At 34.8% G+C, this 22,939-nt stretch overlaps 1 protein-coding gene across 3 annotated transcripts in view; it reads left to right on the top strand.

Annotated features, from left to right (window-relative positions):
• Positions 1-6,877: 6,877 nt before the first annotated feature.
• The window catches only part of LOC110821132 (uncharacterized), a 51,343-nt gene continuing 35,281 nt past the window's right edge, over positions 6,878-22,939 (top strand). Inside the window, exons 1-12 of one of the 3 annotated variants that reach the window (XM_088220917.1) lie at positions 6,878-7,207; positions 11,537-12,091; positions 12,902-12,990; positions 13,151-13,225; positions 13,319-13,480; positions 13,610-13,688; positions 13,800-13,954; positions 14,457-14,520; positions 15,325-15,404; positions 16,900-16,965; positions 17,448-17,498; positions 17,655-17,806. In XM_088220917.1, the coding sequence (XP_088077043.1) occupies positions 11,557-12,091; positions 12,902-12,990; positions 13,151-13,225; positions 13,319-13,480; positions 13,610-13,688; positions 13,800-13,954; positions 14,457-14,520; positions 15,325-15,404; positions 16,900-16,965; positions 17,448-17,498; positions 17,655-17,806 (1,508 nt within the window). In that variant the 5' untranslated portion in view covers positions 6,878-7,207; positions 11,537-11,556. Of the gene's footprint in view, positions 7,208-11,536; positions 12,092-12,901; positions 12,991-13,150; positions 13,226-13,318; positions 13,481-13,573; positions 13,689-13,799; positions 13,955-14,456; positions 14,521-15,324; positions 15,405-16,899; positions 16,966-17,447; positions 17,499-17,654; positions 17,807-22,939 lie in introns of all 3 variants that reach the window. The other 2 variants (XM_088220916.1, XM_088220918.1) reach the window with 2 other exon arrangements.

The raw sequence follows: 22,939 nt of genomic DNA, 5'->3' as shown, positions 1-22,939 counted from the left end.
TAGATAATATTATAATCTTATATTCAATCAGTCGAAGTAATAACTTTCTCCTTTATCAGTTTACTGGTATCCATGGGGGTCCATAGAGAGGTTCTTACTACGTGTGAACCTTTATTTAACATTTTTAACTAACGGGCTATCTCCATACCCCATCTAGTATGAGCGCCAAAAGATACCATCCCTCAATATCCCGTCTGGTGTGTGGGTGAAACGGGTCGTCCCTATACCTCGTCCGTTATATGCACCAAAGTACAAATCCTGGATACCTCGTTCGGTATAAGGCAACGTTCACGGTTGGGTTCCCTACATACTTGGTCCGTTCATCATTTCTCAGGATATCTAGTAAAGCTATCATTCATCCATTTGTTTAATCAAACAATTTCTCGTTTATATTTAATTTTTAGTTTCTCAATTAACTGTAAATCACGTAAAACAAGCAAATACATGCATCAAGGGACACAAACGAATTGTCATATTAATTCTCGTATGTTATCATGCATTCGAAACTGTAAAATCAATCAATTAATTAAAACATGACAAATAGTAATAAATAACCAGTTTAGACTTCATTAGTAACCTTTAATTATCGATATTTTTTAAATTACGCAAAATATCGTATTATTTATAATTAAACTTCAATTATATAACAGAGAATAACATGAGAGATTCTTACTCAAATTAATGTCTGAGATGCTAAGCTTTTAGCTGTACTGGCGGTCACCAGGTTCTCTAAATTTTTTTTCGGGGATTAAAACACACTTTAAGTACCTAGAAATGCAAAAAAAAAAATCCAAAATTAGTGTTAGAAACCCCATTTTGGCCAATTTCAGAATTCTGACACGGCAGCTGTAACACCCAAAAATTTGTATTTTATTTTATTTTCATTTTAATACTTAATTTATAAGGTTTTAATTTAATTTAATTTAAATTAATAGAAATAAAAATAAAAATAATAATAAAATAGGGTAAAATTATTTTTGGGATTTAATTGAAATTTATTTTGGGAAAAAAGGGGTAAAAATTTGGATTCTGAGGATGTTTTTGAAAAGAAAATAAAAAATTAGAGGTCCAAACGCAATTTAGAAAAATAGTATTACGTCAGCAGCCACGGTAGCAGCCCGGTCAGCAACCCCGGCTAATTAGGACACGCCGCGTGGCAAGGACGCTGACATAGGAAGCCACGCAGGACGGAGACACGTTGGTGATCCGCGTGCACGTGATCGAACGGCCCAGATCCGTTCCCGTGCGCACGGACGGTCCAGATCAAAGGCACGCGTGGACGGCCCAGATCTCACGTGTGCGGATGACCCAGACTTGATCACGCACGGACGGCGCAGATCGCATCGCGATGGACGGTCCAGATTTATTCCCAATTTAATTACGATCGGATGGCTCAGATTAAATCATGATGGACGGTTTAGATTAAAAGGGGAGGATTATAAATAATCGCATCCACACCTAACCCCAAATCCTAGCCGCCAGAACCCTCACCGGAGAAAACGACCCAGCCACCGGAGGAACCGGCCGCCGTCACTCACCGCCACACCAGAGGACTTTTCGACCGCCAAATGAGGTAAAATTTCTTTTATTGGCTCGTTTTTCGATGCCGAACATCCTTGTGGCCAAATCGGAGCCAAACCACCAGCCGAAGTCCAGCGGCACCGTCGCGAGTTTCCTTAGTTTTTACCTCTAATGAGGCTCTTCTTGTTTCCCATTCGATGTAATTTTTATACCACTATGATCACCATCCTTTTTTCTATAGGTTGACCAGAGCAAAACACTAAATCGAAACTCGTGCCAGAGGAGCTGCTATACCCGAGAGCTTCGCCACCGGTAAGTCTCGATTTTTCAAAATTTTTTGGCCCACCGAGGACCCTAGGGGTGTTTTATCACAGGAACCAATGCAAGTTTGGCCAAATTCGGCCGAAAACGGCCAACCTGAGGCGAATCGCCGCCGTGGGTGAGGGCGTCGTTGCTGGAGCACGGCGGCTCTGAAATTGGCCGGAAGGGCCCTGGGTCTGATTTGGGATTTTTTGGGGACATGTGCAGGTATCGGAAGTGTGTTTCAGTTTCCAGAAAAAAAAAAAATTCAGGAAATTTAGGGACAGCCCGTAGGCGCAGTGAGAATCCGATTTCAGACTCCGAAATAAGTAAGGATCTCTCACCCTATTTTCTATCACGGCATTAAAGTCTAATAAATGATAAAACGGTATTGTATGAATTAATAGATATGCATAATTGATTAAGGTTGCTAATGAAGCCCGAATCTGATGTATTTGTCGGTCTGTTACTGTTTGATGTATTTTGCAGTTTTGAATGCAGTATGGTGCCTAATGTATTTATTCTATGATTTCATATGCATGAATCACAGTTTCATTTATTATGCTTTGAATTATTGTGAACCCGATGTTGTGTTGCTTTGTTTGGTGTCCATTACTAGTTTACGTGTTTGTGTTTGATTGAATAATTGAGAATAAGTAAAATAGTAAAAAAGTATGTGAATTGATAATGGATAATATCTACAGCCTCACTAGATATCATGGGAGATGGTGGACGGACCGGCTTCATAGAGAACCCTACCGGGAACATGGTCTCTCATATCGGACGGGGTATGGAGACTTTATGTGTTTTGGCGCCTATACCAGATGGGGTATGGGGACAACCCGTTTCACCCTCATACAGGATGAGATATTGAATTTTATTATTTTGGCACCCATACCTGATGGAGTATGGGAACGACCATGGAATTAAGTTATTAATGTGAATGGTTCACGTGTAGCGGGGACCCCCTATGGATCCCCATGGATACTAGTAGGTTGATAAAAAAGGGGTAATTGTTGCTTGATGATTGAATGATATGTGTTATGTTGCAGAGTGTGCGTGATCTTATGATATTTATGATGTAATTATTTTTATGAATCTCACCGAGGTGGGTGGACAGTAAAGAATTTTATTATTGATAAATATGTTTGTTATAAATTATGCTCCATTAGTCATTTTCATTTTCTACCAACCTTTACTTCTGTGACAGTGAGATAGTGTGATATCTTTACTGGGCTAGTGCAGCTCATTCCTTACTTAACAATTTCAGATCAGGAGAATTTGGTTCCCGAGCCCGTTCTGCAGGAAGACGACGAGTAGAAGCAAAAGAATTATTTAGTTTTTCCTTACAGTATTCTTTCATAGTATTTCCTTTAAGTTAGTTTATTCTTTCATACTTTAATTCATTTTGGTTATTGTGTAAGGGATGTTAATCATAATCTATTTTATTTCGCTTCCGCACTTAGTATAAGTATATATAAATTTCCTTTTAATTTCCGCGGCCATTATAGCAGCTCCACCGTGCTTTGGCGACGGCACTACCGTCTGCGGCAGCAATTTACCTTGGGTTGGCCATTTTTAGTCGATTTCAACCAATTTCGACCAATTTTGTACATAGTCTTGCGAGAAAACATGTTAAGAGGCATCGTTTGGCTGAAAAAAGTCAAAAAACCAAAGCTTACCAGCGGTAGAATTTTTTGATGTAGCAGCTCTGCCAGCTCACCTTCGCAATTTGGTGTTTTGCTTCAATCAACCTGTAGAAAAAAGAATGGTAATTACAATAGTAAAAAATTACATGAAACGGGAATTGGGAAGGGCCTCTTCGGATGTAGTTTCTCCTTTTTTCTCGCGGTGGCGTCGCCAGACTTTACCTGCAGTTTTCACCTCATCTGTTTGTCCTTTTACTCCGATTTGGCCATAGGGTTTTCAAAATTGAATTTCGAGCGAATGGAGAAAATTTTACCTCTTTCGGCAGTCTGAAGTGGCTCCAGCGCGGCAGCGGATGGCGGTCGGCTCCCTTCCCAGTGACTGACTCTTCTTCTCCAACGCGGGGGAGGGTGGGGTGGTCTGTCGGCTAGGGTTAGGGTTTGGTGTGAAGATGAATATTTATATTAGTCTCCTTTTAATATGGATCGTCCATCGCGTTTGATTTGAACTGTCCGATCACGTTTAAATAGGAAATAAATTTGGACTGTTCATCGCCATTTGATCTGGGTTATTCGATCGTGTTTAAATAGGAAATAGATCTTGATCGTTCATCGCGTTTAATCGCGATCGTCCGATCGCGTCTGATGAGGCAACGGATCTTGAGTGTCTATGCGCACGGGAATAAATCTAGACCGTTTCAATTGCGGACACGCGGATCGTCAGCGTGGCCTCCTAAGTGGCACCACGTCAGCGTGCCTTGCCACACGACGTGCTCCGATTCGTCGGAGCTGCTTACTGGACATCTTATGTGGCACATTTTTTTTAAATTACGTTTTGACCCAAAATTTTTTATTTTTCTTTGAAAAACACTCAAGAACCCAAATTTTGATTTATTTCTCCCAAAATTATTTTCAATTTCATCACTTACCTATTTTTTTCCTAATTTTATATTAAATAATAATTTATAAAAGGGCGGATGGGTCCGGTATATATGGAATTCTATCGTGAATATTACCTTAGTTAGATAGGGCTGGGAAGTCCCTTATCATAAAAGTTTGGGAGATATAGTTCGCTCTCATACTCGACGAGGTATCGAGACAATAGAATGTTTAGCGCCAATTACCGGATGAGGTATGAGGACGACCAATTAATTATTTAAATTGGATATCGGGTTTATGGATAAAGGGGGGGGGGGGGGGGGGACACCCCTAAGGACCCTCATGGATATTATTAGTAAGCAAGTAAAAAAGGAAATATATTGTTTCTTGTTCTCTTATACGTAAAATTTAAAAGTGTTATGAATATAGATCTTCATAGGTTGTATTTGAAAATTTCGTTATGATAAGTATTAAACAAACGTTTTCAAGTTTAAATGTATTTAAATAAATAAGGGTTCAATTAGTAATTTTTTTGATTTTTTTACTAATATTCAATTTTTCGTATCTGTAATTAGTGTGATATTCTTATTGAGCTAGTATAACTTACTATTTCATTAACTATTTCAGAATAAGAGAACTAAGATACATATCCCAATTAGCAAGATAATTGTTAGTAGTTCATTATCCGAACTCCCTTCAAGTGTTAGTGAAAGTTGTTTTAGAATGCTTAATTATTCGATTTTCGTTTTATTTATTTAATTACTGTTTGCCTTTTAAAATGAACATTCCCGTAACCTTATTGGACATTCAAAATTAATGTGTAAGTAATGTAAACTCTAACTCAATTAGTTATTTTTGCATTTAATTTATGAATTAATTTTCATTTAAGTTCCGAGCATTTACAAATTATATTGTTTGTCCGATTGTATTATTATTAGTGTGCTATTGTCACCTAATTATTAAAATATTTAAATTTTTATTCAAAAAATATTTACAATCTTTTCACCTATTCCTTAACTTGCCTTAATCGTAAATATTTTTTTTTGCTTTGTTATAATACTCAATGTAGTCTATTGATTTAAATTATTTCAATTATAATAATAAAAACTTTTTAATAGAAATTAAATTTATCCCATTGCTCAAGCGTAATATTAGTGAAAATTTAAAAATTTTGAGATTGAAATACAGTGGGGAATTATATTTTAGTAAATGGACTTATCTTCATCACCAACGTCATGTAGATTATTTTGCCAAACAAATCCTACTTATGTCATTAATAGAATTCAAATTTGGCAAGCTCTTGATGTTCCTAACTATTTATTTGAAGTAAATTTTTTTTTTTACCTATACGAAAATGAAATTTAGGCTCTGAATGAATTGATTCTAACAATTACGAACGAGATTTGACTTAGAAATAGATAGAAAAATAAAAGTAATATTTGAAATGATTTCGGGTGATTATGTTACAAAAAAAAAAAAGAATTATAATAATAAAAAATAATAGAGAAAACTTATTCAATTAAGTGTGCCAACGTGAGAGAGAAGAGAGAGGTAGGACTATAAAAGGAAAATACACATCAAGTTTTTAGAAATAATTTTAAAAAGGGTATAAATAAATTAAATTTTTAGATTATTTTTTATTTGAAATTAATTACTTAAACTTACCATACAACAATGTAGATTAGATATTAAATACATATTATTTATTTAATTCTTTTACCAAAAATAACTATTTATTTTTTACAATTAGAAATTTATCCAAATATATTATTACTTATTTTTTAAACAAAGAATTACCAATTTTGAGTAAATTAAAATATCTTACTATTTTAAACTTAATTTTAAGATAACTTATAAATAGACAATTATTAGAGTTGTAACACATATAATAATTAAGAAACATCTCCTTTATGCTTAGACATCTAATAACTTAATTTAATTCCCATTATAACTTATAATTACACAATTAATAAAATTATTGCCTAAAATACATAAACAAGTTTTTACCCCCTACCTTACTTACATGTCACCTATTCTAATTCTTCAATTTTTTTTGGTAAATTCTAAAATTTTTTATAAAATATTTAAATAATAATTAATATTTAGTTAAAAATCAGTTTGGACTTTGGGTTGTAAGCACCCTGTTCGTGAGTGTAGTAATTAGAAACCCAAGTTTCTTGTAGTTATATCTTATTTAAAATAATTTTCAATCTTATACTAAATTGTACTAAAAATTAATAGTATTTAACAATTTAAAAAATTTTAAAGTATTTATTGTCACAATATTAGAATTTACGTGAAGATAAATATGTTATTAAAATCCCAATTACAAATTATTTATATATTTTAAAAATTACTGTTTTACTTTAGATTTGAATATTTGTATTATATAATTGATTAACTAAAATTGGACGCGAAATTAAAGAAAATAAAAAAGGTTAATTACTACATGCATGCAAAATGTTAATTTAACAATAAACTTTTTGTCTCTGTCAGAAGCTACAGAAAGCAATTCCGGATAGTGCTGGAGTTAAGTCTGTAACCAAACAAGCTTCCAGGAACTAACATAAAGCCGGCGTGAGGTGGGGGGGCGCCACGACAATCTCGTGTTTCGCCGGCTGATTTTCGGCACTCTTCTTCAGTTCAAAGTTCACTACGTGCAGCACTTCAAGGCCGGGTTATCTGCCCGTTTCCGGCCACGGTTGCTTCCGCCAGTCCGGAGGCTTTCTACCCGCCGCATTTATTTGTCTCCAACCCGTTTCGCCGCGGCCATACGCCCCGGCACTGGAGCCTCGCGAGACCAACGCTCGACCAAGTCATTTCGGGCCAGCCACCGTCTGGTTCGTTTGCGGTCGGTTTAGGTCATCTCCATCTCTTTCTTTTTAGGCTGATTGAGGATTTGATGATTTTAAGTTCTTCTGTTCTTTCTTTTCGATATTCCGATTGATTTTTTTTTTCCTATTGAGTCCAGTTTAGTTTCAGTCATTTTCAAACATTGAGTTATTGTTTTGTTTCAGCACTTGGATTTTTATAATCTGGTTCGCATAGAGGACTGTTTGATGTCTTCTGTTGACTATATATATATATATGCATAACATGTGTCCATTGACTGTTTAAATTGTGAGAGGATGCTTTTTGAAACTCATTGTTATTGATATGTATATGCATTGCACTTTTGAATGAGTTCGTGTTCTGTTGGAGGATATGCAATTGCAGTACCTATAATAGGTTAGTTTTCATTTGCAATTGAAAAAAGTTGTTGATCTTCGTGTTGATTTGGGTTGTAAATGCTAAAATAAATAATAAATTACATTATGTTCATAATGAATTAACTGCGTTAGTTTGAACGTGTAAGTCTGCTGGGCTTTATTCTATTAGAAAAAGGGAGAAATATTAAGGTTTGCATATCTAACGACTCAGTTTTTATTGGCTTATATTTGCTATTAGCGTTATGATATTTCTAGGTTAGATGTGAGATTCGACAATGATCTTGTACTTAAGCTGGCCTTAAGTGATTATTGAGAAGATCTGACTCACGGTTGAAGTACGTGATTGTTGTGTATTTTAATGACAAAAGATAGTCTTATGTTGTGGTGTAATTAAGTCCCTAATATTGGAACATGATCTTAATGTGTTGGTTGTTTGACTAATCAAAATTTAATATCTCATGTTAAGTAATAAACAGATTGCCTAATATCATTCCATGTTTGTTGTTTTTGAATAGCTAAATGAGTGCACATATATAAGGTCTTGAGCAATATTTGGGCTTGGTTGAGCTAAATTTCTCATATGTCAAATGTCTAGATGTGTTGTATAGTTATGTGAATAGTATGGGAATATATTGGATGGTTTGGTTTTCATTCTTTTTAAGAGCTGTACTAGTGAGATTAGATTGTTAGATAATTGGGGATCTGTTTATATGAATAAGGTGCATATTGTGCGTAGAATACATACTTCCACACAAATATATAATCCTAGGTTGTGAGATTAGATAATTTGATGGGAAATTGAAGGTGCATTTTCATCTGTAGTTATCAAGGATAGCTGAACGTGCATTTGAATGGAGACAAGAAATATATGGCATGGAAATTTAGGGTTGAGCACTTTCAAGTAGTACTTATGGTTAAATACAGTTATCCATGCAAACTTCTGACAGGTTTTGCGTGAATTCTGATTTGACCCATTATATTTTGCATTTATGAATTTGATCCATATGTCTTAGTGACATGTGTCCATGAAACATAGGCATTAACTTGCCAACTATGCTCACATCAAACAGTTATTGAATTAATTACATTCCCTTTTGCAAGTGAATCAATGTCCTAACTCCATCTTTCATTCTCTAATCTGTTTTGCTCGTGTGAACACACATTTAATGCATTATAATGAGTTATTCATTTATATAGAATGGTTATATCATATGAGTTAAATAACCTATTTGTCACCATTTTCATTTTGGGATATAGCATCTTCGCAAGCTTTTGCATGAATAGAATTGAGTGTAGTTGGTCAGAGATATTGTCGATCTTTTTTTGATTCATTGGGGTTAAAGTTGGTTAGTCCTTTAGGCAAAATGGATGGGCAAATTTTTCTCCAAAGGAAAAAGGACGTGTGAAGGGAACTTAGGATTAGTAACTACAAAGAATTATGGTGGATGAAAGGAAAAAAAATTAAATAACTAGTTCTTGTCCTTATGCAAGTTTTCTGTTGACCTTTGATTCAGAGTTTTTGGATTGGGACTAATACACTATATAATTGTGGTATCTGAGAACCAGTATTTATCATTATAAAGTTGTTTGAATCATCATAGTTTTAATTTTGGGATTGCGATTGTATTGTAATGTTTGTTTTGCAATTAGTAACTCATTACAATGTTTGCTTGGTCAATGTTAAATAATGAAAGAAAATAATACTAAACCATGTAATAACCTTATTTATTTGGTTGGTTTTTATAATAAGTATATTGCATGTTTATATTAATTAAACATACATATTATTAAATGATAAATTGATAAGATTTCATGCAATTATTTTAATTAATAAAATTATAATTATATTTTACCTTTTATGTTATATTACTTTACTTCCAAAAAAAAAAATTTCATAAATTATAAATTTTACATGTAATTCTGAAAACCCTTTAATTATAAAAATTATTGTTGCTTTATGTGTATGCTGACTTTTAAAGAGTTAAAAAAATCTTCAATTAATTAAAGAATTTTCAGATATCAAACCCTAACGTAACTAAATTTTTTTTTCATATGTTCAAATTTAAAATAATAAAAATTCCTTAGCTAATTAAATTTTTACCTTAGTAGTAAGCATAGGTGTTCATCGGTTTAGAGCTGGAACATTTTGAAATTTTTGGTCCCCCAACTTTGGACTAAAGATTGGACCAAAATTTATTCGGTCCAGATCAGTTTCCTTTTTTTTTTTTTTACCAAAATAATATTTTTTAATTAAAAAAATTAAGGAAATCAATTAACTAAAACTAATAATGAATTCAGAAACCATAATCATTAAAACTAATAAAAGAAACAATAATTTATTTAATATCAATCCATAATTAGGATTTTTATTTTTATTTTTTGGGTGAAACCGGCCTTATTGAAGCAAAATTTCAGTCCTTCGACATGTGAAGCTAAAACTGGATTCGACATAGTTTGGTCTGGTTGATCGGGTCTGATCTATTTGATTCAGTCTGGTTTGATTTCTCAGTCCAGACCAGATTATACACACGTGTACAAGTGAGGGTAAAATAGTCTTAAAAGTAAAATTAATAATTACAGGCGGTGTTGTATCCTGATTCTTGATTCCATAGTCATGAATTAGGATCGTAGCTTCTCCGGTTATCATATTTATAAAATAATTTTGATTCAGTCAACCAAGCTATTATGTTTCTGTTACATAATAACTATTACATTCTTGGCATATTCCTGCTTCATAGAGTAACCCACGTGTGTCATAACTGTAATATATCGTGAATAAGCTTTTCGTGGTCTTGGGAGGAGCAATGGCCATTCAGTGTTTTGGAAAGGGAGTATTTTGTTTGCCATTTGTTGGTTATTTGACTGGAAATAAATGCAAGAGTTTCAAGCATCCTTATTTTATTAATGATGTTTGGGATATAGTAGCTCGTTCAGCTTCTCTCTGGACTAACGTACTCAGTTCCTTCTGGGGGTTTTGTGTTTCTACAATGTGGAGGACTAGAGTTGCAAGCTTATATTGATATCCATTTACATTTTTTTATAATTTTTTTCCTTATCTCTTTCTGGAGGATATCTTATATTGTGAGTCAGTTGAAGAATTGATTTAGGCAGGTAAATTAGTGTGGCAAACATGGCCAGCAAAGAGCAGTGCGGATTTAATTTTGATTTCTTTATATTCTGTAGTTTGGTTTTATATAATTATGTCTTTGTTTGGCATTTAATAAATTATGTAATAAGTTCCTAAATGTGGCAGTTGGGTAAGTTGTAATGGGTAGTTCCTGTGGATACGAGAGCAGGTACTTCGTCCAAGGAAGTTACTGGTCGGTGGGAGAATTTGTGGTTCTGGTATAAAGACTAGAACATGGTTCCAAATAAGGTTATGCAGAATTTGAGAGAACCTTTCTTTTATTTTTGTTTTCAGATTGAGAGGCTCTCTGTCGCGAGCCCCTATGCAATCACTAATCGTATGTCAGGAGGGAAGGAATTCCAACAAGAAACTTCATTTCTTCTTTAGATTTTCCAATTCCCATAATGAGATACTAACGACAAGGACTTAACATCTTACCTTTCTTTAGAGTGTTGCTTGTGTTTTAAAGATTGGAATATTAAATTCCTGTTTATCCTTACATTGTTTAAAATTCATCCCTGAATTATCATACACTCAAAGAAAGAAAAAAGAAGCTAATTTTAGTTTTCTATCGAATCCTTTCGTTGTTCCTGGTTTTGCTTCCTTAAGGGTTTTTCTTCCTCTGGTAATAGATAACCTCTCATTAATTTGAGGGGACTCTTTCTTTTTATCTTGGATTCTTGCACATCGAGGTTCTGTAACATTCTTATGTATAATGGTAATGTTTATTCTTTTTCTATAAAAAAGCATTGTTATGTGATGATATAGTCTTGATACTCAAAATGACTTCAGTCATATAATTGATGGCAGACACGTATTTATGTATATATATTCTTATTTGTCTTTATTTGCAGGTTTTATCTAATGCTGCCATATGGAAACTCAAAGTCAGGTTGAGACTAAAACACAAAAAAGGATGCTTCCTCCACCACCAGGAAAGTTTCAAGATCGTGAAGAACTCATTAAACATGTCCGTGAGTTCGGGTCTTCTCAAGGATATGTGGTGACTATTAAGAAATCCAGGAAGGACAGAAGAGTCATCCTTGGTTGTGATAGAGGTGGTGTTTATCGTAATAGGCGTAAGATTGACGAAAGTAAGCGCAAAAGGAAAGCATGCTCTAGGCTTATAAATTGTCCTTTTGAAGTCATAGGTAAGAGGGAAGATGATATTTGGGTGCTTACAATAAGAAATGGGGACCATAACCATGAACCTCTGAGGGACATGTCAGACCATCCTTGCAGTCGTCGTTTTACAGAGGAAGAGGTCAGGCAAATCAAATTAATGACTGAAGCTGGTGTAAGACCACGTCAAGTGCTTAAAGTTCTCAAGCAAAGCAATCCAGAGCTGCAGTCCACACCAAGGCAGTTGTATAACCTGAAAGCAAAGATTCGGCAGGGAAATTTATCAGGTTTCAACTCTGTGAATGCTTCTTAATGGAAGAGGATCATATAGTGACTCACTTTAGATTGCTGAAGTGGTAGAATGTATGCAATAACAGGTTCCTGGTGGGTGGTGGTTTTCTAACCTACCATTTAGCAATGGGCTCTGCATGCATGGTTAATATTGGGATTCATGCAGATGTCCTGACCAAAGAGCATTTTCTCATGTCCCAATAAGAGCTAAAATAGGTTATGTTTTATAGGGCTGCAGTTAAGTCTGAAAGCACTCATGAACGAGCAAGTAGACTTGCTAATGGTTCTTCTAGGCATCTTCCCTGTATGCTTACTGTGTGCTTGGTTGTTCTCCCATATCCACTTAAGAGAAGGGACAGAAAAAAGTTCTTCAATTGGATATATTCTTGTAATAGAAGACCAAAAAAGTCACAGTTTCACATGTTCCCTATTTAGGCTTCAGGTGAAAAAAATGGAGTCTCACTTGGTTGGTGTTGTGTACTTATATCAAGATTGCATCTAATTTTAAGTTAGTAGACACATGTATAAGGGACTTGTGGGATGGATACAAATGGGTAGTAGTCATGGAATATTAGATATTTGCGTAAGGATTGAGTGGCAGGATTTAAAACTAAATATGATTTTTTAAAAACTCTGTTTGTCTTGATGTCAAGATTTTGTTTCTTTTGGTTTCCTTGACTCTCTTGTACTTAATTGTAACCAGATATACACTTCTACCAACTCTGGTTCCTCTCCACCATATATATATGTACTTATGTGTGTATGTTTTATATTCATTAGAAAGTAGGCAATTTGTTGTCTTGCAGAAAAATGTTTCAAATCATGGAGACCTAACAGATCTTCTCCTGTAACCATTAGTTCAAGCAGGGAGTCACTGGATCAAAACAACCAGAAGGTAAGCTTTAATGTAATACAGGACCAGATTGAGATTTGTCTGGTTTTATTCCCTCGCTCTTACTGTATGATTGTGTGGTCACTTGCTTGAGTGAAAGCTCATGAATATGTTATTTGGTGATTGATTGGAGATTACTATTGAATTTTTAAATTCAATGTAGCTGAAGGTTCCTAATTTCATTGGGGGAAAATTTGTTGATTCACAAGGGTCTGCAACCATTGACACAATAAATCCTGTAAGCGCATAAAGAATGTGGAGGTTGAACTTTTATGTTCTAAAAAGATAGTTATAACTGAAATTCTTTTGTTATAATTTACTCCTTAATTAGGCTACACAAGAGGTTGTCTCTCAAGTTCCTGTGTCCTTGTATGAAGAGTTCAAAGATGCAGTTAATGCAGCAAAGCAAGCTTTTCCTTCATGGAAGAATACTCCTATAACCACCCGACAGCACATTATGTTCAAGCTCTTGGAGCTTATCCACAGAGACATTGTAAGCACATGAAGTCATTTTCTTTAAATATGTATTTCTAATGAGTTAGTTTAATGTATGCTCGGTCTCCTTCTAGTTCTAATGTATGCTCAGTCTCCTTCTACCCATTTTCTTCTTCTCCTTCCCCAGGATAAGCTAGCTATGAATATTATCGTAGAACAGGGAAAGACATTAAAGAGCGCTCATGCTGATGTTCTGCGTGGTTTAGGTAATGTTCATGAGTGTCTTTCTAAAATGTCTTCCATTATTTAGTTTTTGATAACAATGTTGTCTCACCTAAAAAAGAAACTGTTTTCTTGCGTTACCACTTTCTTTGCAGAGGTGGTTGAACATGCTTGTGGAATGGCAACTCTACAAGTGGGAGAATTCGTTCCTAATGCATCTAATGGAATTGATACATACAGCATTAGAGAACCGCTTGGTGTCTGTGCTGGAATATGTCCCTTTAACTATCCGGCTATAATTCCCTTGTGGGTATGTCTGCGTGGCTCTATAATTTCTTTTCTTTGTTTTTCATTATTTATTTTCTTCCTTGATTCTGTTCCCTCAAACGTTGTTTGGAGAAAGCAAATTCAGATAATACCAAGTTGGAACTATCTTTTTCCCCTTATATACAGATATAACCTTCTGTAAATTGAAACTAAGCATTCTAGGGAGTGTTGGGTGGTGATGAGAACTAAGCTTTACGCTAGGGTCAAACACGGGGTTTGTTACATTCCTTGTTTTATTTATTAAAAGGAAAAGGTTCTGAGGCATTGCAATAGTCATTCCTTTTCTTCACATTTTTTTAATTAAATCAGGGTATTGAATGAGGCTTTCGAAAGCTGTTGTTCTCTTGACCAATTGATTCTTATATATTTCTTTAGTATTTTCCCCTAATTAAAGGTCTTTCATATTTAAGAGTTTCTTTTGCATTATATATTCAAAATAACAGGAAGGAACATCTTTGTCATGAAAATTTGTGTGCTTTTTGCAGATGTTTCCTATTGCAATTACGTGTGGCAACACATTTGTTCTTAAGCCATGTGAGAAAAATCCAGGTGATTTTGTCCTTTTTTGTTATCCTTCTTGACTTTTCGGTTACGAGAACTAAATGGAAATTGTAGGAGATGCCTACTTTTTTCAGAAATGATTTATGATAAATAAGAATTTTTAAACTGGGGTCTCTGTTTTCAATCTGGCACATAGAAGGCACAGGTTGTTGTATGTCTTATTAGCTTACCTGGAAAAGAAGATTTCCTCCTGTTATAACATGAATGAAGTCTATTGTGTTGTGAAATTCCTTCTGCATGAAGAATTTTGATTATTCATGGCCGGAATAGTGCTATATTTGGAGCAAATACATCAGTAGTGTTGATATAAATAGGTAATTGAGAGATCAGTTTTCTCAATTTTTTTATAAGATAAATATGGGAATTACCCGAGTGAGTTTCACTTTCTCATTTTTTTTATAAGATAAATACCTCAAAGGAAGAAAATGCTCGGTATGTTTTTATGGATGATACAGTAGCTCCAAGCAGATATAGTGTTTGATGGTTTTGCATGTTTTCTTGGACTTTGCATTGTTTTCTTGTTTGGGCTTCTGGCCTATTTAAAGAGGCACACAGCTTAAGGGCAGGTTTGAACTTATCCCCTCATGCTGAAGGACAGAAGCAACAACCAGGGAGCTGATGATTTGGTTCTTGCATAGTGCGGTTTTGCTCATGATTAAATGTTGTGTTCTTTCAGTGCCATGTATTTTGCGAATTGCATCACCAATTCATTTTAATGAACCGATCTGTTATGTGATCAAGGTCGATATCTAATTCTGTTCTCTTCACCTTTTGACAATCTTTTTGTTATAGGAGCTTCAATGATACTCGCAGCATTAGCAAAAGAGGCCGGTTTGCCCGATGGTGTCTTGAATGTTATTCATGGAACCAATGTATGCTCTATCTTCTGCTGCTAATTCTATTTCATATATTATTTGAGCATGGTAAACTTAATGCATGTGTCTTTGGATATATACATTTTTTTTGTAGAAGAAATTGTGGATATATACATGTTCTAAAAAAAATTATGGTTACTACTTAAGGATGTGTTGTTAAGAGGGAAGGTACTTGAATGTATTTCCTAGGTATGGTACCATGGCATAGAATGGTTCAGATATAGAAAAAAATCCGGAGATGGAGTTTAAGCAGGATTGATCAGCGAGCCTATCCCGTGCATTTGTTTACGGAGATGCCTTGTATATGCTTTAGGGCCAAGAATATTCTCTCCTCTCTCTTGGGACTGTTAAGGTCCTGGGCATGGGATGAGATATGTGGAACTAGGATTAGGTCTTGTAAGAGAGAACGTGTGATCTCACAGTTAGGGGCTCTAAACTATTGTTTATAAATATCTGCTTAAGTTTATTGCTGCAGTTAGTATACACAAATATAGGCAAGGTAGGGTACTGACTTCCCTTTTTTTAGGTCCAAGTGATCCCATAGAGTCATAACCCAATCTCTTGTACCTTTAAACAAAAATTCCTTCTTCGAAAGTCTTAGTCAACTTCCTGAATAAAATCTCAACCCAGTTGCAGCTTTTCCTAATTAAGAGCTAAACATGAAAACTAAATCAACCTATTTCAAGTAAAAGTGAAACTTCCATTTCTGTTTCTTCCTCTAGATCCTGCCCCTGCTGCTTTGTTATTTCTTCTCTTCTTGCCGATAATGGGGCATAACAGGGAACTTCTCATCGAGTCTTCATTTTATATGAGCAAATAGCAATCTCCAAACTTTTGTGAAGCTTAACATGTTTTTCCTATTGACATGCAAGGATTCAGTTTTTCATTAATATTAAAAAGTCATTACAAAACTGATTGCCAACCACTGGGATTTTTTAGTTGGAAAATATTTACTTATATTCTAGTCCGTCAGGTTCTTGTCTGGATTCTATCCAAATCACATCACTTATTGGTTTGGGTAGCTTTGGCTGGATGCTCAGAAAAAAAAAAAATTGCTTTCTCTCACTGACAGCAAAGCTGCTGGAGTTGCATTTTGCAAAATTGGAACATAATCTGTAGGAATGCATTTTCTCCTTAGGGGCTTTGTTTTTTCAACGGAAAAAGTTTATGATGTGAAGCTGGCTATGCATTAATCATGATAGACACACAATAAATTAATAAATCCTGTTGTGATGTAGATTTTTGAGTGGCTTCATAAATCCTGTTGAATGCAAGTTCAAAATAAATAAAACATTACATCCCAATTGAACCCACACCTGCTCTGGCATTATTATAATTTTTCAAACAAGGTCTGTCTTGAAATCATCTCATTTATGAGATTTCTTTTGTTTCCATCTACTTATTCAATACCTGTTCTCTCCTGAATTCTGATTTTGCTCTCTTCCCTCATTAATTTATTTGCAATAATTTTTTTAAAAATAATTTTGAGCAGGATATTGTTAATTATATATGTGACGATGAGGATATAAAGGCTTTATCATTCATTGGCTCAACCACGGTTAGTTAATCTTTGTCTCTGGCTCAATGCTATGAACATGTTTATGAAAGATACAGAATTTTACCTTTGGTTCAAATGGTAGTATCCTGAACTGCTTTTACTGCTTCAGAAACCTGGATCTTATAGTGCAGGATCTTCTGCTTCCACTGCATTTTCTGAGCAATATGGTATTCTACTAGTATAAGGGCATAGAATTCTAAGTCTTATTTTTTTTAAAAAAAGACAGAATTATTAGTGGAAGTGATTTGACTTCAAAATGCGAATGCCAATGGGTTGAACAGAAGGAAAGCTCCTATCCAAGCAGAAGTCTAGTAGAGTCCAGGAAGAAGGGTTTCTTTAAAAATAAATTTTTTTAAAAAAGAGAAAAAATAGAGAGGGGATTGAACAAAGAGTTGTAATTTCATATGTTCTTGTTAGAATATTTCAAGGTTCTGTTGATCTTTATATAAGTTTCCTGACTTTTGTTGTTTGTTTATTTCTAGTCTGGCTTGTATACATATGCTAGGGCTGCTGCTAGAGGAAAACGTGTTCAGGTGGGTATCCTTCATGAGTTTTGTTTTCTTCTTTTCTCTGTTTTTGGTCTCTCTCTCTCTCTCTCACATGAAACCGGTTTCTCTACATAGCTATACCAGGCAAAGAAAAGTTGAAATACATGAATCAAGCCACTGACAGTTTATTGTGTTGAATAGTCTAATACAGGAGGCAAAAATCTCGCAGTTGTCATGCCTGATGCAAATGTAGATGCTACTTTGAATGCTCTAGTTGCAGCAGGATTTGGTGCTGCAGGACAGAGGTGCATGTCTTTGAGTACAGCCATATTTGTTGGAGGATCAGTACCATGGTAATATATTCTACTTACCTTATTTTATTTATTATTTATCTTTTGTGAACATTTAAGTATCTGCCAAGTTTAGCATCTCTTAAGACTTGATGATTGAAGAGTCTGTTGTTCACCTTGTTTGTGTTACTTGTTATTTATTTGAATGTGTGCCTTTGCTTACTTAAGTCTTCAATTTCAATCAGTTGGGGCTCGCTTAAACTTAGGTAGATGCAGTCTTTTAGAAAGTTAATTCTAATAGTTCCCGAAGATTCTATTTATGCCTAACAGATCTCCACCAAAACTGGGATATGTTTATACACGGGTTGTAGCCTTTCTTTTGTTTTTCACCTTTGTTTTCTCAGTTGTTAGGGGCTTTTCTTTCTGCCTCTCTGGCGAGGATTTCTCTTCCTCCCCTGGCTGTACTTTTTCCTCTCATATTAATAATATCTTCTTTTATTGAAAAGAAAAACACATTTGAGCAAAATTATCAGTCAACTTAGAATTGTTAAAGCTTCTCTCAAACAAGTCAAGAAACATACTCTAGCAACTCTTTGTTTGTTTTTTTCTTAATAAAAGAAGAAATTTGTGAAGAAGGGGGGAAAGTATTAGATAACTACACAAATGGAGAATAAGACATCCTCTAAAAAGGCAACAAAAAAGAAAAAAAAAAAAAACCAAATGCGAAGACACCCCTATTATGTAGAAGTGATACAATCCTAATTGTGATGGAGATCCAGGATGTTACTCTCCTGGAAATAACCATGAGCTTTAGCCCAAAATGATGCCATGAGAGAAACCCTCTTGCTAAGCTTGTAGGAAGACATCGACCAATCATGGAAGATCCTATTATTTCTAGCAAGCCATATGCACCAGAATCCAATGAAAGTAGCCCCCTGCCACAATGGTTTGGCTGAATTCCTCATGCCAAACTCTTCACAGTAGGGGGCTCTATCCAAGTGATGCCAAACTTTTTTCATAAGATCAGCTCACATTATCCAAGCAAGGGAGTAGTGTAAGAATAAGTGGGAGCGAGTCTTACCATATCTGAATCACATAACACATACATCAAAGGACAAGGCACGGTGGGGGTGCTGGATTTGGAGCAAATTATTTGTATAATGAAGGTTTTTAGAGATGGGAAAAATAGTAGAATACAGCAGTAAACGAAAAAACTTACATTAAATAGATTTGAAATTTAACTACCTACTAAGTTCATGGTCTTAAATTAACTAATCATTAAGTCATGATTACAAATATAAAATTCAGAAAATATTAAACTCCTAAAAATTAGAAAACATTACATCATATGCAATTCTGAAACAATATTTAACACTTCTCATTGCTTTAGGAGCTACAAACTCCAATTTGCTGCCTTAGAAGCTTGAACTTGCTGACTGGAAGTGGTTTTGTAAACAAATCTGCTAACTGATATTCAGACTTGCAGTAAATTAATATTATTTCTCCATTTTGCTGCACCTCCCTCAAGAAGTAGAGTTTGACATTAAAATGCTTAGTTTTCCCACGAAACATTGGATTGTGAGAAATTGCAATTGCTACCTGATTGTCAACAAAAATCTCAGTGTTGTTCTTTTGCTCCATATGTAGATCAGATAAAGTTTTCTTCAGTCATAAAACTTGGTTTACTGCTGCTATTGCTGCAATAAATTCCGCATCTGCAGTGAATTGTGCTACAATCTCTCGCTTCTTTGAGCACCACGAGAAAACTCCTGAACCTAAGCTGAAACAGTATCCTTGGGTACTTTTCATGTTATCAATAGATCTGACCTAGTCACTATCTGAGAATCCATACAAATTGAAGTTTTCACACTTTTCAAACTTGACACTATAATCAATAGTACCTTTGATATACCTTAATATTCTTTTTACTGCTCTTAAATGTATTTCATTAACACAATGCATAAATTGAGATAAAAGACTTACAACAATGTTTGGTCTTGTTGCTTTAAGATACATTAAGCAACCAATCAGACTTCTATAATAAGTTTCATCAATTTTATTAGCACCATTTTCCTTGCTCAGCTTCTCTTTTTGACTCATTGGTGTGCTTGTTGCTTTACACTCTTCCATCTGAAATTTTTTTAATATTTCCTTTGCATACTTTTTCTGGCAGATGAACACTTTATTTTAATTTTGCTTGACCTCCATTTCAAGAAAGTAAGTCATAAGATCAAGATCTGTCATTTCAAAAACCTGCATCATTTCTTGTTTGAAATCCTCAGGCAATTGTACATTATTTCTTATTACCAAAAGATCATCAACATAAAGAGACGCAATGAGAATATCATTTCTCTTCTGTTTAACATAAAGAGTGGCTTAAGGTAAACTTTTTTTAAAACCTAAATTCAGCAAATGTTCATTTATCCTGCTATACCAGGCTCTAACTGCTTGCTTGAGGCCATATAGAGATTTTTTTAGCAGGTAAACCTTATCCTCTTCACCTTGCACCAGAAATCCATCTGGCTGTTCTACATATATTTCTTCTTGTGAAACACCCTTTAAAAAAGCTGACTTGACATCTAATTGGAGCACTTTCCAACCTTTTTGTGTTGCTATGACTAGCAATAATCTGATTATATCTAATATAGCAATAGGAGCAAAAGTGTCAGAGTAATCAACACCAAAAACCTGAGCATAGCCCTTAACAACAAGTCTGACTTCATATTTGTTGATGGAGCAATCTGCATTGAGCTTTGTTCTGTATACCCATTTTACTTCGATGACTTTTCTTCCTTTCAATCTTTCAACTAATTCCCATGTGTTGTTTTTCTGGATCATTAACATCTCCTCCTCCATTGCTCTTTTCCACTTCGGGTCTTTAAAAGTTTCTTCATGTCCAGCAGGTTCGCATATTGTTACGTTGCATCTTTGATAGATGTCTGAAAGTGGTTTTGTTCCTCTTATTAGAGGATCATCTTCCAATTTATTTTGCTACTGGTCTGTTTTTTCTCTCCAAGAAAGTTGTTTTTAAATTCTTATAAGACTCTACCTGTTCTTCTTGAATCCTGCCAATCCCATGTCTCATGCTCATTGAAGTGAACATCGTTAGTGATCGTTATTTTCCCTGTTTGAGGATGATACATCTTGTAGGCTTTGGAAACTGAGCTATATCCAATAAAATTGCTTGGAGTTGCCTTCTTATCAAGTTTATCCCACTTGATATGGGGAATATAAATAAAACACACACAACCAAAAACTTTGAGAAAGCTTAATGAAGGTTTATACCCATTCCAAGCCTCGAATGGAGTTTTGTTTTCCAAAACTTTGCTTGAAAGTCTGTTTTGTAGAAATACTGCAGTGTTTGCTGCTTCTGCTCAAAACTTTTTTGGTAACTCTTTTTCATGCAACATGCGTTTGGCCATCTCCATGATGTATCTGTTTCTTCTTTCACTAACTCTATTTTGTTATGGAGTATAAGGAGCAGTGAGTTGATGTTCAATGCCAACTTTCTCACAGAACAAATTAAATTCTGCAGAGGTGTATTCATTTCCATTATCAGACCTTATAGCTTGAATTTTGTAGCGATTTTGATTTTTCACCATTTTTTGAATTTCCAAAAAACTCATGCTACTTCTGACTTGAATTTCAAGAAAAAAATCCTGCGCATTCTTGTAAAATCATCAATGAAAAGAATGTAGTAAAGACTACCTTGAAATGATGGTGTTCTTTGAGGTCCTCCCACATCTGTGTGGATTAGTTGTAGTTTTTGTGAGATTTTCCATGATGATTTTGGAAATGACATCCTATTTAGCTTACCAAATTGACAAACATGACAATTTGACAAACGATCGACAAGAATTGGTAAGCCTCTTACAATATCGTTTTTTTTTTCATTTTTAGCATTCGTTGAAGATGACAATGCCCAAGTCTCTTGTGCCATATTTCCATGTTGTTAATTTCAATAGAATGGGTTGTATGCTTTTCCTCTATTGGGTCAAATGAGAAACTTTTACGTCTCATTTTAACTTGAAAAATCTTCTGTCCAAAGGTATCATAGATACGACAATACCAATTTTCAAAGGATATTGTTGTAATTGCAATGGTTCCTTTTCCTTTTGCAGCAATGTAACCACCATTTTCAATTCTGACCTTAGTGATGTCGGTGGGTTTTAATTTCTTAAACAAAATTCTGTCATGAGTCACGTGGTTTGTACAACCACCATCAATCAACCAACACTTTGAAGAACTATTTGTTGAGAGACACGTTACCGCAAAAATCTGGTCTTCTGCATCTTGATCGGCAACTTGGGCGTTTGCATCTTGCTTTTGAAATCTACTTTTGCGAATAACATCTTCATGTCCAAGCTGATGGCATCTGCTGCATTTTGCACTTGGTCTCTTCTAACACTTGAATGGTGCATGACTTTTTTTTATCATAATCCTTACAAGGAGGATAATTTCCCTTTGAGCTTCTACCCTTGCTTCGATTTTGGTTGTTTGAAGTGCTCTCACAACTCAAGGCCTGAATATTCTTTAAGTTCTTCTTCATACTGTTCCTTTCGGCATTCTGGTGTTTGATTGCCAGGACTCCAACAATATGATCTTGTCTCATAAGCTTCCGTTGTTCTTGAGTTGCAAAACATTTAACAACTCTGCCAAAGTGATCTTGGACAGATCCTTTGTGTTCTCCAAGGTGGTTATTGAAGCTTCATATCTTTCAGGTACAATAACAAATTTTTTTTCTACAATTCTTGAGTTAGTAAAATTTAGTGCCAAGTAAACTGATCTTGTTGACGGTACCAAATAATCTGTCTGAGTATTCTTTGATTGTCTTAGATTCTTTCATCTTTTGCAGCTCAAATTCCCTTATTAGATTCAGCGCTTATATTTCTCGTATCATTTCATCTCTTGCTTATTCAGATAATCTCAAACCTTTTTTGCTGTTTCAAAAGTCATAATTCTTGTGAAAATGGTTGTTGAAACTGCAGCGAACAAAGTTGTTTTCGCCTCTGACTTTCTGGTTCTTTTTTCTTTGTGACTTTTGATCTGATCTATGGTGGGATTGTTCGGCAGCGGAGAAACTTCGTAATCCTCTTCCACAGCTTCCCATAGATCTAAAAGTTTCAAGTTCGTCTCCATGCGTACTGCCCAAATTTGATATTTTTCTTTGTTGACCACCGATGGAGCAATTGATGA

This window comes from Carica papaya, chromosome 5, assembly GCF_054855325.1.
Source record: "Carica papaya isolate Zhongbai chromosome 5, ASM5485532v1, whole genome shotgun sequence".
Lineage (NCBI taxonomy): Eukaryota > Viridiplantae > Streptophyta > Magnoliopsida > Brassicales > Caricaceae > Carica > Carica papaya.
This window is presented reverse-complemented; position numbering and strand designations above follow the sequence as displayed.